At 33.6% G+C, this 14,146-nt stretch overlaps 1 protein-coding gene across 1 annotated transcript in view; it reads left to right on the top strand.

Moving 5' to 3' along the window:
• Positions 1–14,146, top strand: part of LOC127560553 (ABC-type organic anion transporter ABCA8-like) — a 101,047-nt gene that overhangs the window by 19,170 nt on the left and 67,731 nt on the right. The window contains exons 8-11 of the mRNA XM_051995229.1: positions 132–317; positions 794–941; positions 5,282–5,447; positions 9,311–9,369. Of these exons, the coding sequence (XP_051851189.1) occupies positions 132–317; positions 794–941; positions 5,282–5,447; positions 9,311–9,369 (559 nt within the window). The remainder of the gene's footprint in view (positions 1–131; positions 318–793; positions 942–5,281; positions 5,448–9,310; positions 9,370–14,146) is intronic.

The following is a 14,146-nucleotide window of genomic DNA, read 5'->3' on the forward strand; positions in this document are numbered from 1 at the left end:
ATCTCATCAAGATAAAATCTTTGTTCCTTTTTCTGTATTTGTCCAAGAAAGGTTCTTTAAAGACAGGACCTTAACAGTCATTAAAATGATTCATCTTGCTTTATGTCCATTAAAAATTCTTCTTCCTTCAGGTAGCACTAAGTTTCCTGATGAGTGTGTTGATTAAGGAACCTCTGCTTACTGGCTTGATCACATTCCTCCTTACAGTTTACTGGGGAGGTTTGGGATTTATTTTATTTTTTCACGGATTTCCTGCATCTTTGGAATGGATTTTAAGTCTCCTAAGTCCCTTTGCCTTCATTTTTGGAATGAACCAAGTAAGTTGAAATACTTATTTCTAGTTTACTATTAGCTTTACAAATTTCTTTCCTGTATAAAATTTAAGGGATTGGAGAGATATGGTTCTATTAGTGTGGAATCTCTTCATCTCTTCTGATGAAGATCACAAATAACTTCACTGGTATGTCTTACAAAGTTACTAGAGCACAACTAAATGTCACTTCAATAGCTATTTAATTCATATGTATGAGAGATAAATCTTAAAACTGCAATGAATATCAAGGAAAAAATATAATTTGACTAGTGAATTACACTTCTTTTCTTCATTGGGTCTTCATTGGGTCATTCTTCTCCTTGATTGTGTTTCATGTGACTCCTAACTCTTCTATAACATAGTAATGTTACTAATCTCAGTGATGCAAACATTTTATGGTAAGCATTACATGTAAAAACTATAATTCCTACTTCTAAAAAAATTATTTTTACAAATACACTATTTTTTTTAAATCTTCAGATTAGGAGACTGGATTACAACTCGAGAAGTTTTGGTTTCCCTGATCCTTCTGGAGACTCACATCAATTGTTAGCCATATTGTTCATGTTGATTTTTGATAATCTTCTCTATTTGACTCTTGCTCTATATTTTGAAAAAATATTGCCACGTAAGTAACAGTGCCTTCTTGATTCTTAATTTCTTTTACCACTTTATTGGGAAAGTTCTTCATTCTGACAAAGGGCAAAGACAAATACATATGGGCATCATAGGCAGGAAAATTTAATTTTCTATCTCATAGTTTTCAAAAGCCATCTAATTCAACTGTTTTGAATTGAATTGGCTTAATTGGCTTAATAGCCAATGAGCTTTTTATTACTTATGCCCAATATTTTTTATGTAAAAAAAATTTTTTATTATCATCATGTGGTTTCCTTCTGGTAAATATTCAGGATGTTTGCATATATTGAATATATTACATAATAATACTTATTATTAAACTAGTTGAAGAACACGTGTTTCCAAACCCTAAATGGGGTTATGAAGAGTCATACACAGCTGAGACAAATGAAATATAAAAGGGCAGTTTTGCAAATTAAGTCGCTTTGGGGAAGGGAAACAATGAAGAATCAGGTCAGTTCTTGAATTCAGTTCTCTGGAGTCCAGGCTCATTTGTACCATTACAGCATGGGTTCTGGCACTAACATTAGTTAAGTATATTTTTATCATTATTAGCTTTATCTGTCTCACCAGTATGTGGAACAGAAAAAATCCCTGTAGCTGAAGCCAGAAGACCTAAATTCAAGTTTCAGTACTGTCAATAAGTCAATAAATATTTATTAAGTACCTATTATATACTGTATATATTATATATGGTGCTAAGCACTAGAGATGTAATAAGAGGCAAAAGATAGTTCTTGTCCTTAAGAACTCATGGACTCTCTAATAGACTGTGCTATAATGGACAAGGCCTGTAATTGTGTGGATATAGGGAAGTTCTGTTAAGTAGCTGGTTCCTGCTCCAAAATTTAGAGCCTTAGAAAGCTGTCTGGAGTACCAAGAGATTAAATCATGTTCTAGATTCACATAGATAATATGTGTTTTATATGCATTTATGTGTATATATGTACATTTATGTATATATGTGGTAGTTATAAATGGAAGATACCATGTTTGTATGTGTGTAGGAAAGGAAACAGAGACAGATAGACAGAAACAGGGAGAGAAACAGAAAGGGAGACAGAGAGAAAAACAGAGATAAAGACACACACACCACAGAAAGAAAGAGACAGAGAGAAATGGAGAGAAAGAAAACTCCACAAAATCCTCTTCTAATCCTTCTCTCTACCTCAGCTAAAATGGTTATATGCCATGACTCTGAAAGAACTTTATTTCCAGCAAATTACTTTATCCAAATATGATCTCTTTTTATGCTATCTCTTTCCCTATTTCTCACTGCTCCTAAACCTTTTACTGATTCTTGGAGTGTCCTTCTATAGATGTCTCATTCCACTTTTCACTGATACTTTTCTTATTTTCACCCCTTCTCTGCTTTCACTTAACTCTCTGTGCAGTCTTGGCCCTTTTGACCTGTCCAATTCTATATCATCTCTACTTTCAAATATTCTGTTCTGTTAATACTCATATTTGACTTAACCTTAATTTCTGAATTAGTCTTAACACCTGCCTTCTTAATTATCATTCATGTGTTCCTAAATAAATCTGGAGAAATATAATCATGCTGACAACGTCAGATAAAAATTTTTATGACTGAAAAAATATTCATTAAGTAGTTATGCACAAAGCACTAGGAGTACTAAGTATTGGAAATACAAATAGAAAAAATATGTCTTAAGTGCTAGAAATACAAATAGGAAAATGAAACAGTTTTGCTCTCAAGAAACTTATATTCTAATGACATTAATGGAATTCAGCTACAAGTTAGATGGAATGGTCTCATGGTACTTAGGGCACAATGACAAAGCCATTTTCTCTTTTAATGCCATTTTCACTTATGAAATCAAATTAATTGCTGCTGTTTAACCAATTGTCATGTCAAGAATATAGGTGGTAAGAATTTTCTGAATTTTTCATTTTTAAAAAGGTAGTCTTTTTTTGCCAAGGTTAAACCATCCACATATGCCCTATATGTTTTCCAAGAGAATACCTCACTATCATCTCTCTATTTCTTTGATCTTTCCTTTACTGATGCCTACAAATATACTCACTTCTCCTTTCATGAAAAATCTTCAATCTACCTAACCACTTCCTTAAGAATCTCTCCTCCCTTTCTCAGCCAATTGCCTTGAAAAAAAGTGTAAATAATATTGATTTTGCTTTTTTTCCTTTCATTATCATATAGGATCTTTGTCCAAATAGTCGAGATATTGCCAGAGGAATAGTCACACTGGCATCCTCACTATGAACAAAAACCAAGAGACAAAAAGAAATTTCTGCTAAATGGAAGTTTGATTTACAGGAATTTCACATGCAATAAAAAGTCGGTTGTGGCATAATCCCTAAAGGAAAAGAAACATAACTTCATGGGAAATAGTTATATTGACCTGATGTGCTTACAGTAAACAAATCCAAGCAAACCACCATGAGAATAATTGCAGTGTATAAGTCAACAACCATTTCAGGCAAAGCACTCTATGAAGAATTTAACAAGAAGTGATCAGTGACTTCCATATCCTGAAAGTGGATACAGGAGAGGATACATAAAAGTATGGTTCAGTATTGAAACTATTATAATTGCGTTGAGGCAACATAGTGCCAGAAATTAAAGGAAGTATGTAAATATGAAAAACCAGCAAGAAGAGGTATGGCATCTGAGAGAAAAAGGACATAGGCTTTTATAGTTTGTTTTAGAGACTTGGAGTTCAAGATTCATAGAGTCAGTTTGTAGTGACATGTAGATTGATGAAGTTTTTTCATGTTCCATTGTGTGAAGATGATTGAACAGCACCAAGTACCTACATTGCTGTATAGCAAAGTGCCATAGCCACTGCCATCATCCTGTCTGGCCACATTCATTTGAAGTGTAACTTCATCCTTGGTGGTCTCAGAATCAAAAAGATATTAGTTCAAGTCTAGCCCCAGACTCAGGCTGGCACTAAGCAATTAACCTTTCCATTAACTCTAGAATCTTTTGGCTGCTTTTCCCTTCATAATCTACCTTAACTATAGACACATCCATGCCAGATAAAGCTAAAAATGGGGTATTATTCCTTTCAAAAAGATATCTGACTGTTTCTTTACAAGCTGAAGAGATGAGAAAGTTGCCTTCTTCACTTGTGCTTTAGAAGAAATGAATTGATATACAGTGCCTCAACTAAATCTCTGAGACTCTAATTTGCAATACAATTGCTATTCTATCTTGCTAGAAGTCATTTCCTCTTGTGAGGCTCTCTATTCTAAATAAATTTGCAGATCAAGATCCTATCCCCTTTCCTTACAAAAAAAAAAATTGTTAACTTAAAAGAAAACATCGTTCATTTTATAAGTTGCTATCTCTATCAGTTGTCTACAATAAATCTATCTTACTTTTCTTTTTTATACATCCAGGAAGATTTCATAGTTTGAGATTTTGAATACCTCTATTGACTAATTAATGTTTCAAGCCACATGGAAAAAATTGGCAGTAGTTGATCATAAGCAGTCTGCCTGAAAAGGCTGCACAATGTTTTTCCTTTTCCCATCATTAGCAAAAACGAGTTAATATGACTTGCTTGTCTCCAGCTTATCTTCTCCTGGTAGAAGGGAGATCCTTAATTTCTGAGCTCAATGAGGATGCAAGTTTATGTGGGCCTATGACAGCAATTCTTTCCATCACTGCAAGTGTTTTCACTCTTTGGAAGTATCTTGAGATCCTATAATCAAAACGGTGTAACCGGCTTAATATTTACCCCTACTAAAGCATCCTTCACAGCAATTTTCCTAAGGCATAGGTCTAATCATTGTATTTCTTTGTTTCAAAATAAATGAGCAAAAAACCTTTCAGTTGTTCCCTATTACCTCTGGAATAAAATATATGGTCATCAGTCTGGCAATTAATATTCTTCCCAATCTAGCTTCAACTCAACTTCTTTTATTCTTTTCCTTCCTTTATTCTCCATTCTTTTTTAAGTACATCATTAACTGTTCCCAAATATGATCTTCCAAATTCTTCCAATATTCATTCATTCAAAGGCCTAAAATGTTTTCCCTCCTGAATTCTACTTCGCAGAATTTTTATCTTCCTTCAAGATTTAGTTCAGTTCTTACCTACTACATGAAACTTTACCATTTTCAAGTTACCTTTCATTCCCCAAATTATCTTGCAGCCTACTTATTTATGTCTACTGTATCTCACTCTACAGTCTTCCCTATCTCCTCTCCTTCAGCCTAGAATGTAAATTCCATGAGCTTGGAGACTATTTCACATTTACCTTTGTATCCTGGCACAGAGCAAGGATTTGATATTTTTGTGGAACTTAATATTTATTTAATTGTGTCTTGTTTCCTTAGGTGAATATGGACTCCAACATTCTCCTCTGTTTTTCCTGAAGTCTTCATTTTGGAAAACTCGCCCCAAGGCTAGTCATCAGATATTGGAGAATGAGACTAATTCTACATATTGCTCTGACTCTTTTGAACAAGTGCCTCTGGAATTTCATGGAAAAGAAGCTATCAGGTAATTAATTATCTTAGTGTACAAGATAAAGGGCAGGCTCATTCAGAGAGTCAAGCATGAAAAGCAGCTAAAGCATATAAAACTATCATTCCTTTTCTATGTCAAATCCTGGACCTCACTCTCAGTCTCTTCCAAATACACACACACACACACACACACACACACACACACATACACGTATGCACACACTCACACCTGTTTTGAATGAATACTTCCATTAAAGTATCTCATGCATAGGAAGATTTTCAATATTTACCTTCACTTGATGTATGTGGTGAATGTTCAAGAATGAATCTTCTCATATCTTTGTTCTGCTTCTTTCTATCTTCTTTTTTTCTAATAACCCAACCTCATACCCTGTTCTCTTCTCTGTTTACCTTCTTCCATTTTTCTCTTCTGAGATGGAAGGAACACAATTACAGAGAAAGAGAAAAAAAGAGAGAAGAGATCTATTTGGATCTTCATTCTATATTTCACCGAAATTTCAGTGTGTTTCATTATGTTATGATGTAAGAGGGTGAATGCATAAATTTTTCCTCTGCCTCAGGAGAAAAAAATAAATTGATCCTTTAAGTCATTCTGCTTAGAATATGCTTGCTTTTCCACGCTGACTGCTAAAATAAAACAATTAAAGTAACAGTGAAGACAGAGCAAAAATAGCAGAGTACAGGCTGCAGCCCAGTCAGACTCTCCCAATATTCCCCTCCAAAAAAACTTTAAAATAGACCTAATTAAAAGAGATAATGGGAAATTACATTTTACTAAAAGGTAATAAATGATCAATCAACATAATTACTAAATATATATGCACTAAATGGTAGAGTATCTGAATTCTTAAGGGAACAAGCAAATTAATATAATCAAAATAAGAAGGAAAGCCGGAAACTGGGGGGATAGGAGGCAGTCATTGGAGGGTGGAATCTGCAGCAGATTTCTCTGATTAAGGTTGTATTTCTCAAAGATATAGGGAATTGAGTGAAATTTATAAAAATAAAAATCTTTCCCATAATGATAAATAGTCTAAGCATATAACAAGGCAGTTTTTAGAAATGAGAAATTCTGGAAGGGATGTGGAAAATTAGGAACATTAATGCATTGTAGTTGGAATTGTAAACTAGTCCAAACATTCTGGAACGTTATTTGAAACTGTGACCAAAGGATGATAAAATTGTGCATACCCTTTCTCCCAACAATACCACTGTTAGGTCTATTTTTCAAAAAAAAAATCTATTATACAAAAATATAGTAGCTCTTTTTGCATTGATAAAGAACTGGAAATTGAAGGGATGCCCATCAATTGTGGAATGGTTGAACAAGTTGTAGTCATGGAACATTATAATATAAGAAATGAACAAAATGCTCACAGAAAAAGCTGATACAAAGTGAAATGAGAAGAAGTAAAATCACTGTATTCAGTGACAGTAACATTGTGAAAAGGATCAATTGTGAAAAATTTAGTTACTCTGATCCATACAATCATCCAAGATAATTCCAAAGGAGTCATGATTAAAATGCTAGAGAGAAAAATTGATAGTCTTAGTGTAGAATGAAACATAAGTTTTTCACTTTCATTTTTTGCTTGCCTTTTTTTTGCAATGTGGCTAATATAGAAATATGTTTGCATGATTTCACATGCCTGATTTAGATATTGTGAGGAAGGGGGCTGAACAGAGGAAGGGAATTTGGAATTTAAAATGTTTTTAAAAGAATGTTAAAAGTAAATTAATAAACTGAGAAAATTTAAAAACATAAATGAAAGAAATCATGGTGAAAGACTAAAAGCCAACCCCATGGGGATTCCACTAAGGTTTTAATTTGTGTTGTTATGGTCTTTTTTTTAAGTACTTTTTTTGTTCATTTTTTGCTAAACTTCTCATGAAAATTCATGGTGAATAAAAGCTTTAGGACTATTCTTACTCACACTGATCTTTCCCTTTCCTGATTTCTTATGGTATTTACATACAAACACAACTAAGCACTTAAAAACTCAAGGTCAAAATAATCATTATCTATTTTGCACTTCTCTCTTATAATTATGTGTTAGCACTATAACCCTGCCTAAGTTGTAAGTGTTCTGTGGTCAGAGTTCATATGTTATACCTCTTTGATATTTATGATGTGGGTTATGGTCCCCTTAAGAATTGATTTATTCATTTCTTTCTGATTCCCAACCCCTCCTAGTTTATGGATTATCAATCCAGGAAGCTAGGACCTTTGATTCACAAATGCTGGTCTCTTTGAATTCCTATAGAAGATCCAGGCCTGTCCCAGCCCCCACCCAGATCTGAGCCAACTTGGGCTATCCCAGACCCATTCTAATAATCTGCTCAGATTTCCCAACTCCCATCAAGCAAACTCAAGCCCCCATTGAAATCCAGCAAGGAGCCAACTTGGGACTCCACCCATAGGCCCCTTTAGCTAAATCTCTCCTTGTAAAAGAATCAAACTGGAGCCCTCTGTTTGCAGAGGATTGAAACATGCTGCACCCCAAGGACCCTCTGTCCATTGGAATCCTGTTTCCAGTGTCCTTCTCTTATCTCTACTTTCACCTATTTCCTTAACTATACTTTAACCTTACTTCCAAAACCCATAATAAACCTCTTTAATCAATCTAGCTTTTCGGGCCTGTAAATTCCTTTACAAGGGACTTGAGCTATTACTAGACCTCATTTAATTCCATATCTTTGCACTGAATCCAAAGGGATTGCAGTGGAGCTCTATTTGACTACCTGTATCCCGAACCTGCCACTAGACCTCAATCAAACCCTAATTTCATTTAGGTACCCCATATCTAGACCTCATCATGAGAAGAGGCCTAAATACCTAGCAAATAATCAATATATGATCAATGGATAGTGAACTGAGTGCTATAATTTTCTCAGCCTTTCTAATTACTAAATAACCTTTGAAGTCATTTTCTTTTCTTGATCTCAAATGTCTTGTCTATAAAATGAAGATTCGGAATAAATGGTCTCTAAAGTCATTTGTAGTTCTAATGGTCTATATTTCTATGAACATACAACAAAGGATAAGGATTAAAAATGGGAAAGTCTTTGGATGAGGAGTAAATAGCCTCCAAACTTTGCCCCAGTAGTGTGTCTTATTTGATTTAATATTTTTTTAAAGTATTCTGGAATAGATGGTATTGGGGGAAATCTTTAAGATGCCATTGAATTCTCATGAGTAATGATATGTGAAGCAGACCCATACAGATTACAAGATCTCATAGATAAACAATAGTATTTAATTTAGAGGATAAATAATAAAACCAGATTTATATGATCAATCAAAAACAATCTCAAAAGAATTATCTAGGAATCTTTGTTGATACAAATCTGAAGATATTGTTCTGTCAGAAAGGTCAGGGAAACAAAAGAGAAAGCATTAACTAATCTGTTGCAATTATGTTTTGTTCCAAAGGAGTAAAGGGCAAAGAAAAATGAAAATAGTATGTATGAAAAAATAAAAATACAAGAGACATCATGATTTGTATCTCAAATAAATGTTAAGTTCAAGTCTCAACTCTGACATGTACTCATTTTGTGATCAGGGGCAAGACGCTTAGCACTCTGAATCATTCTTTAAGACCACAAGTTAAAGATGAGTTACCAATGTGCATTTAAATATAGTATTTACATATCAGAAGTTTTCTATGCCATTGAAATTATAAATTTCAAATCCACCGGCCCTAACTCTCAGAATAAGGTAAGTGTGATATTGCAGTACCAATCTCCAGCACATTTCTTCTTTGCATCATCTATTGGATTTCCATCTAGGGCCATTCATATTTCTGAGTTGGCAGTTTATATTGGCTAAATGACGAGAAAGAGTTGTCATTTCAAGATTGTTTCATCTCCTTTCAGAATCAGAAATCTAAAAAAAGAATATAAAAAGAAACTTGAAAAAGTGGAAGCTTTGAAAGGTAAGAGGAAAAAGTGAATTGTTGCTTTAACTTTTAAAATTCATTGTTTGCAATGTCTTGGGAGTGACCTCTGATAGACTATAAATATAAAGGACTATGCTTTCCAGGATGGAACCTACCCTTGGAATATAAGCATTATTTTACCCTAATTCCTTTCTTGGCTAGTTCTAGGGAAGTGTGTGACTTTCTTTTTGTCACGGATTCCATTCTATCCTTCAGGAGGAACAGACCAGCTTCTTGGAAAATAAGAGGCAGAGGCAGTGAATTTTCTGAGACTCCTGTCTTTTTCTTTTATTATAAAGCATCCTTGTAACATCTAAATTTGTTTATTCATAACTCCTCCACGGGCTATAACAATGATTCTAATTCAACCTTCCTCTATTTTTGAGGATGAGTTATTAATAAAATTTAAATTTGCATTAAGCTTTTTAATATAGCTCAAGCCCCCATGGGGGATCTGGGCTGAAGCTTTTCCCTCCTCCACTCTTTACTGCTCTGACAATTTAGAGAAAATATAACACCAACACTATTTCTCCCTTACATAGCCCCAATATTCAATTACTCATGTATTAATGTACATATACAAATCAAAAGCAGTTAAGTAGATTAGATGTAATCCATACAGTCCAGTTTTTAATAGTACCAATTCTTTAGCATTCTTCAGCAATTTAATCTCTAAGATTTTAAGTTATAATTGAATTGCCAATTTGCATTAGTTTGAAGCTTCTAACATTGGAGAATGAATCCATAGGGTCATATAACTGAATGTGGGGGTTGCAAAATTATGATTTATTATCAGTGAATGTTTGATTTGTATACCTGTTTTATATATCTATATACCCAGTGTTGCAAATAAATTTCTTGGGTGAAAAGGGGTCACAAATGGAAAAAATTTAAGAAGTCCTACAGTAATAGACAATAATTATAAACCATACATTCCCTACTTCAAATGAAGTTACAAGTTCACATCCCAGCACTGCTGTTTTCATCATAGCATAATTCCAAATTGCTTTTTAAAGTAATTGGACCAGTTTCCAGTTCTTCCATGCATTAAAATTATATCCTGTTCTGATCCCCCTATCTCTCCATCTTCTTCCAAGTAAGTATATTAAATTTTAAGTAGCCAGTACAAAGTGGCAATAGTAAAAAGTAAGATTATATGAGGGAACCCTAAGGTTACAGGCAAAATATCACAAATATCAAAGGTGTATAATTTTTAAATTGTAATATTTAAAGAAAAATCACATCTTTGGAATATGTGCAGAATCAGATGAAACCATGTAGACTGTGTGACAGCGATATTTGATCCTATTGTGTAAATTTCAGATATATATGTATATATGTTATATACATATTGTTTTACTAATACATTATTAGTAAATTATATTATATATTAATACATATAATATTCTATATTATAATATAATAATATATATTAAGCCCCAAAATTGATATATATATATATATTAAACACAAAAACAGTATGAAATAAAGGTGAAATAAATCATGTTAATTTTTATTTTGTATATTAATGGTATAAAAAGTCTTCTCAATTAAATGTAACTATGGAAGAAGTATCACAGTATAGAGAAACAGCATCAGAGACAGAAAAATCTAGGACTGTGTAATCTCTGATACATACTAACTTTATGATCTTGGATGAATTTCTTAATTTTGAGTATTCAGACTGGACATGCTTGATTCATTTCATAATTTCATAAATTGATTCTTAATTCACTCCATCAATATGGTTAGCATGCGTGTCTTTCTTGCTGTCTCTTCTCTCCCATTCCTAGATATAGGAGAAACCTCAGTTACTTTGATTTGTGGTTTTTTCATTATTAATCATTTGACACAATTTTTCACATGGTGGTTAATAGACTGAAGAATGGCCAACATGGTTTTAATGCCTGACAATTTCAGAAGAAATGCCACGGGCAGAACAGAGGTCTGTTACTGGTTTTTGTCAATCTAAAAAGGTCTTTGATACCGTCAGTGGTGAGGGCTTGTAGAACATCATGGCAAGATTTGGTTCATCAGTATTGTACATCAGTTTCATGATGGTATCCTTGCATGGTTTCTGAATAATGTACAATGTTCTTGTATATGACTAATCACCACAGAAGTGAAACAGGTTTGTGAGCTTATTCCTATGCTTTTTACCATGTTGTTTTCAGTGTTGTTGTCAGTTGCCTTCAATGAGGATGAAAACCACAATAGAGTTAACAATTTCATTGATGGTAAACTATTTAATTTGAAAAGTTTGCAAGCTAAGAATAAAGTGGATGAAGAGTTGGTACATGATTTTGTTGTGGTTCATAAATGAACCTCCAAGGATGACATGCAGAGTATAAGTAACCCCATATGTTAACTTTAGCCTAACAATTACAAGTTCTCCACTAGCTAGAACCATACCATTCACACATGGAACAATGTTGTGAATAAATTCCCTTACCTTGTCTTTCAAGGATAAATGTATAAGATGATGAGATTGACACAGGCATTGCTAGAGTTAACTCAACAATTAAGAGACTGTGAAAGAAAGTGTGGGAGAGAAATGGTATTAGGCTGCTTAACAAACTGAAGGTCTATACAATTGTTGTGCAGACCTCATTACTGTGTATGTTAATGAAACTTGGACCATCTGTTAGTGACATGCCAGAAAATTGAATGCTTCCATTTGAATAGTCTTAGGAAGATTCTATTGTGGATGTTATCAATCAGAACAGGGCTTTGGTTGATAGCCCTTGCAATGGTGTGAGGAGGTAGACCATGCCATTCAAATGGATGCAACTTACAGACTTTGTTCTCAATGTTCCACATAATGCTTATCAGAAGTATGTGCTGGCTGCTTGAGAGAAAGAAAAGATGAATATAAAATGGAAAGCCATAAGATGGCCCAAAAGATTGAAGGCAGAGAAAGGAAAGAAAAGATGACTTTATAAAGTCATAAAGGCCAAGAAAATGAGAAACATAATTATCAAGCATGAATGAAGAAGTTCCAAAAGGCATCTAAGCAAAAGGAATCCCCATGAAAGCCACTGGCCTCATAGATCTCCACCGAGAAGATCCCCTCAAAAAAAAAAAAAAAAAAAAGGTTAAGCATCAGAAGATATCCCTAGGCCAGAAGGCTCAGTAGGGTCAAAAAGCCCCCTGGCCAGAAGGCCCCAGTCACAAAGGGACCTGATAAGAGAGGCCCACTTAGAAGGAGCCTGCTCAGAAAGCATCTCCTAAGACCAAAAAAATAAGAATCTGCCACCAAAAATTAAACAAAAATTTTGCTATTTAAAAAAATTCCAAGAATATGTTTGTCTAAAGGACTATTTTATGGAGAACTCACACAAGGTAAATTTTCACATAGTAATAAGAAGAAATGATGCAAAGTAGTCTTAAGATGTCTCTTAAGAACTTTGGAAGTGATTGTGAAATATGAAAGAAACAGTCCCAGGACTGCTCATCACAGCATGGCCACATCAACTAATGCACTGTATTTTATGAGCAAAACAGAATTGAGATACTTCAAAAGAAATGTGAAGTTTGCAAATTTAGAGAAATCACCATTCCAAATATTCATATGGACTCTGTGTACCTGGCATTGAGTCTTATAAGTCTGATAAGCCGCATGTGGAGCCACTATATCTTGATTCAACCTAAGAATTTCATTTTGTTCCTTCCCAAAGAATAAATACAACATTTGTATTCATTTTTTATCCACTGTTTATTTCACATTATGTTCTCCTTTTTATATATTTCTTTTCTTCACTTTTAGAAATATAAATTTGTGAAGGAAGAAATATCAGATTAAGTATTATTGTTTGGTAATAGTCACTGTGTTGAAAGCAAGAAGGAGCAGTCAGAACCCCTGTTCTTGCCATGATCAGTCTCTATTCCTTTTGTTCTCCTTTTTAATTGCATTTTTAAAAATTACATGTATTTTTCTTTCCCTTCTCCCCCATCCTGCATTATGAGAAACACATTCATAACAAATATGAATAAAGCAAAGACAAATTCCAACATTAGTCATGTTCAAAAATCAAGGCCTCATCATGTATATTTGATCTATCACCTTTCCATCAGGAGGTAGATAGTATTCATCCTCAATAGTCTCTTGAAATCATGTTTGGTTATTGCCCTGATTGTAATTTCTCTAATCTGGTATCTTCCAGTCTGCTTTCATGTTTTATCAAGTATTTTCCCCCTCAAACAGTGAGCTCTTATTCCATTAGCTGGGGTCTTTGAAGTTTATCAAAGACTAGGATACTTTGTTTTCTTCTGTATATTGCAAACCTAATCTGTTCCACTTATTGACATCTATTTTCTAGCCAGTACCAAATCATTTTGATGAATACGTTTTATAATACTATTGTAGATCTGCTTCAGTAGCCCCATTCACCCTGTTTGTTTTCATTATTTCCCTTGAGTTTAACATTTTGTATCCTCAGATGAATTTCATTGTTTTTTCCCTAGCTTTATAAAATAATCCTGGAAGCATGATTGGTATAATACAAAATAAGTAAGTCAATTTACTTTGTATTGTCATTTTATTACATTGATTCATCTTACAAATGAATAAACCATATCTCTCTAATTCTTTAAGTCTATCTTTATATAAGAATGTTTTGTTGCTGTATTTATATACTTCCTATGTAGGTCTTTGCAGTCATACTCTCAAATATTTTGCTCATTCCATAAATACTTTACTTTTAAATTTTATTTTATTTTAATTTTTTTATTAAAACTTTTTATTTACAAAGCATATGCATGGGTAAGTTTTCCA

The sequence above is a fragment of the Antechinus flavipes genome, chromosome 4 (genome assembly GCF_016432865.1).
Source record: "Antechinus flavipes isolate AdamAnt ecotype Samford, QLD, Australia chromosome 4, AdamAnt_v2, whole genome shotgun sequence".
Lineage (NCBI taxonomy): Eukaryota > Metazoa > Chordata > Mammalia > Dasyuromorphia > Dasyuridae > Antechinus > Antechinus flavipes.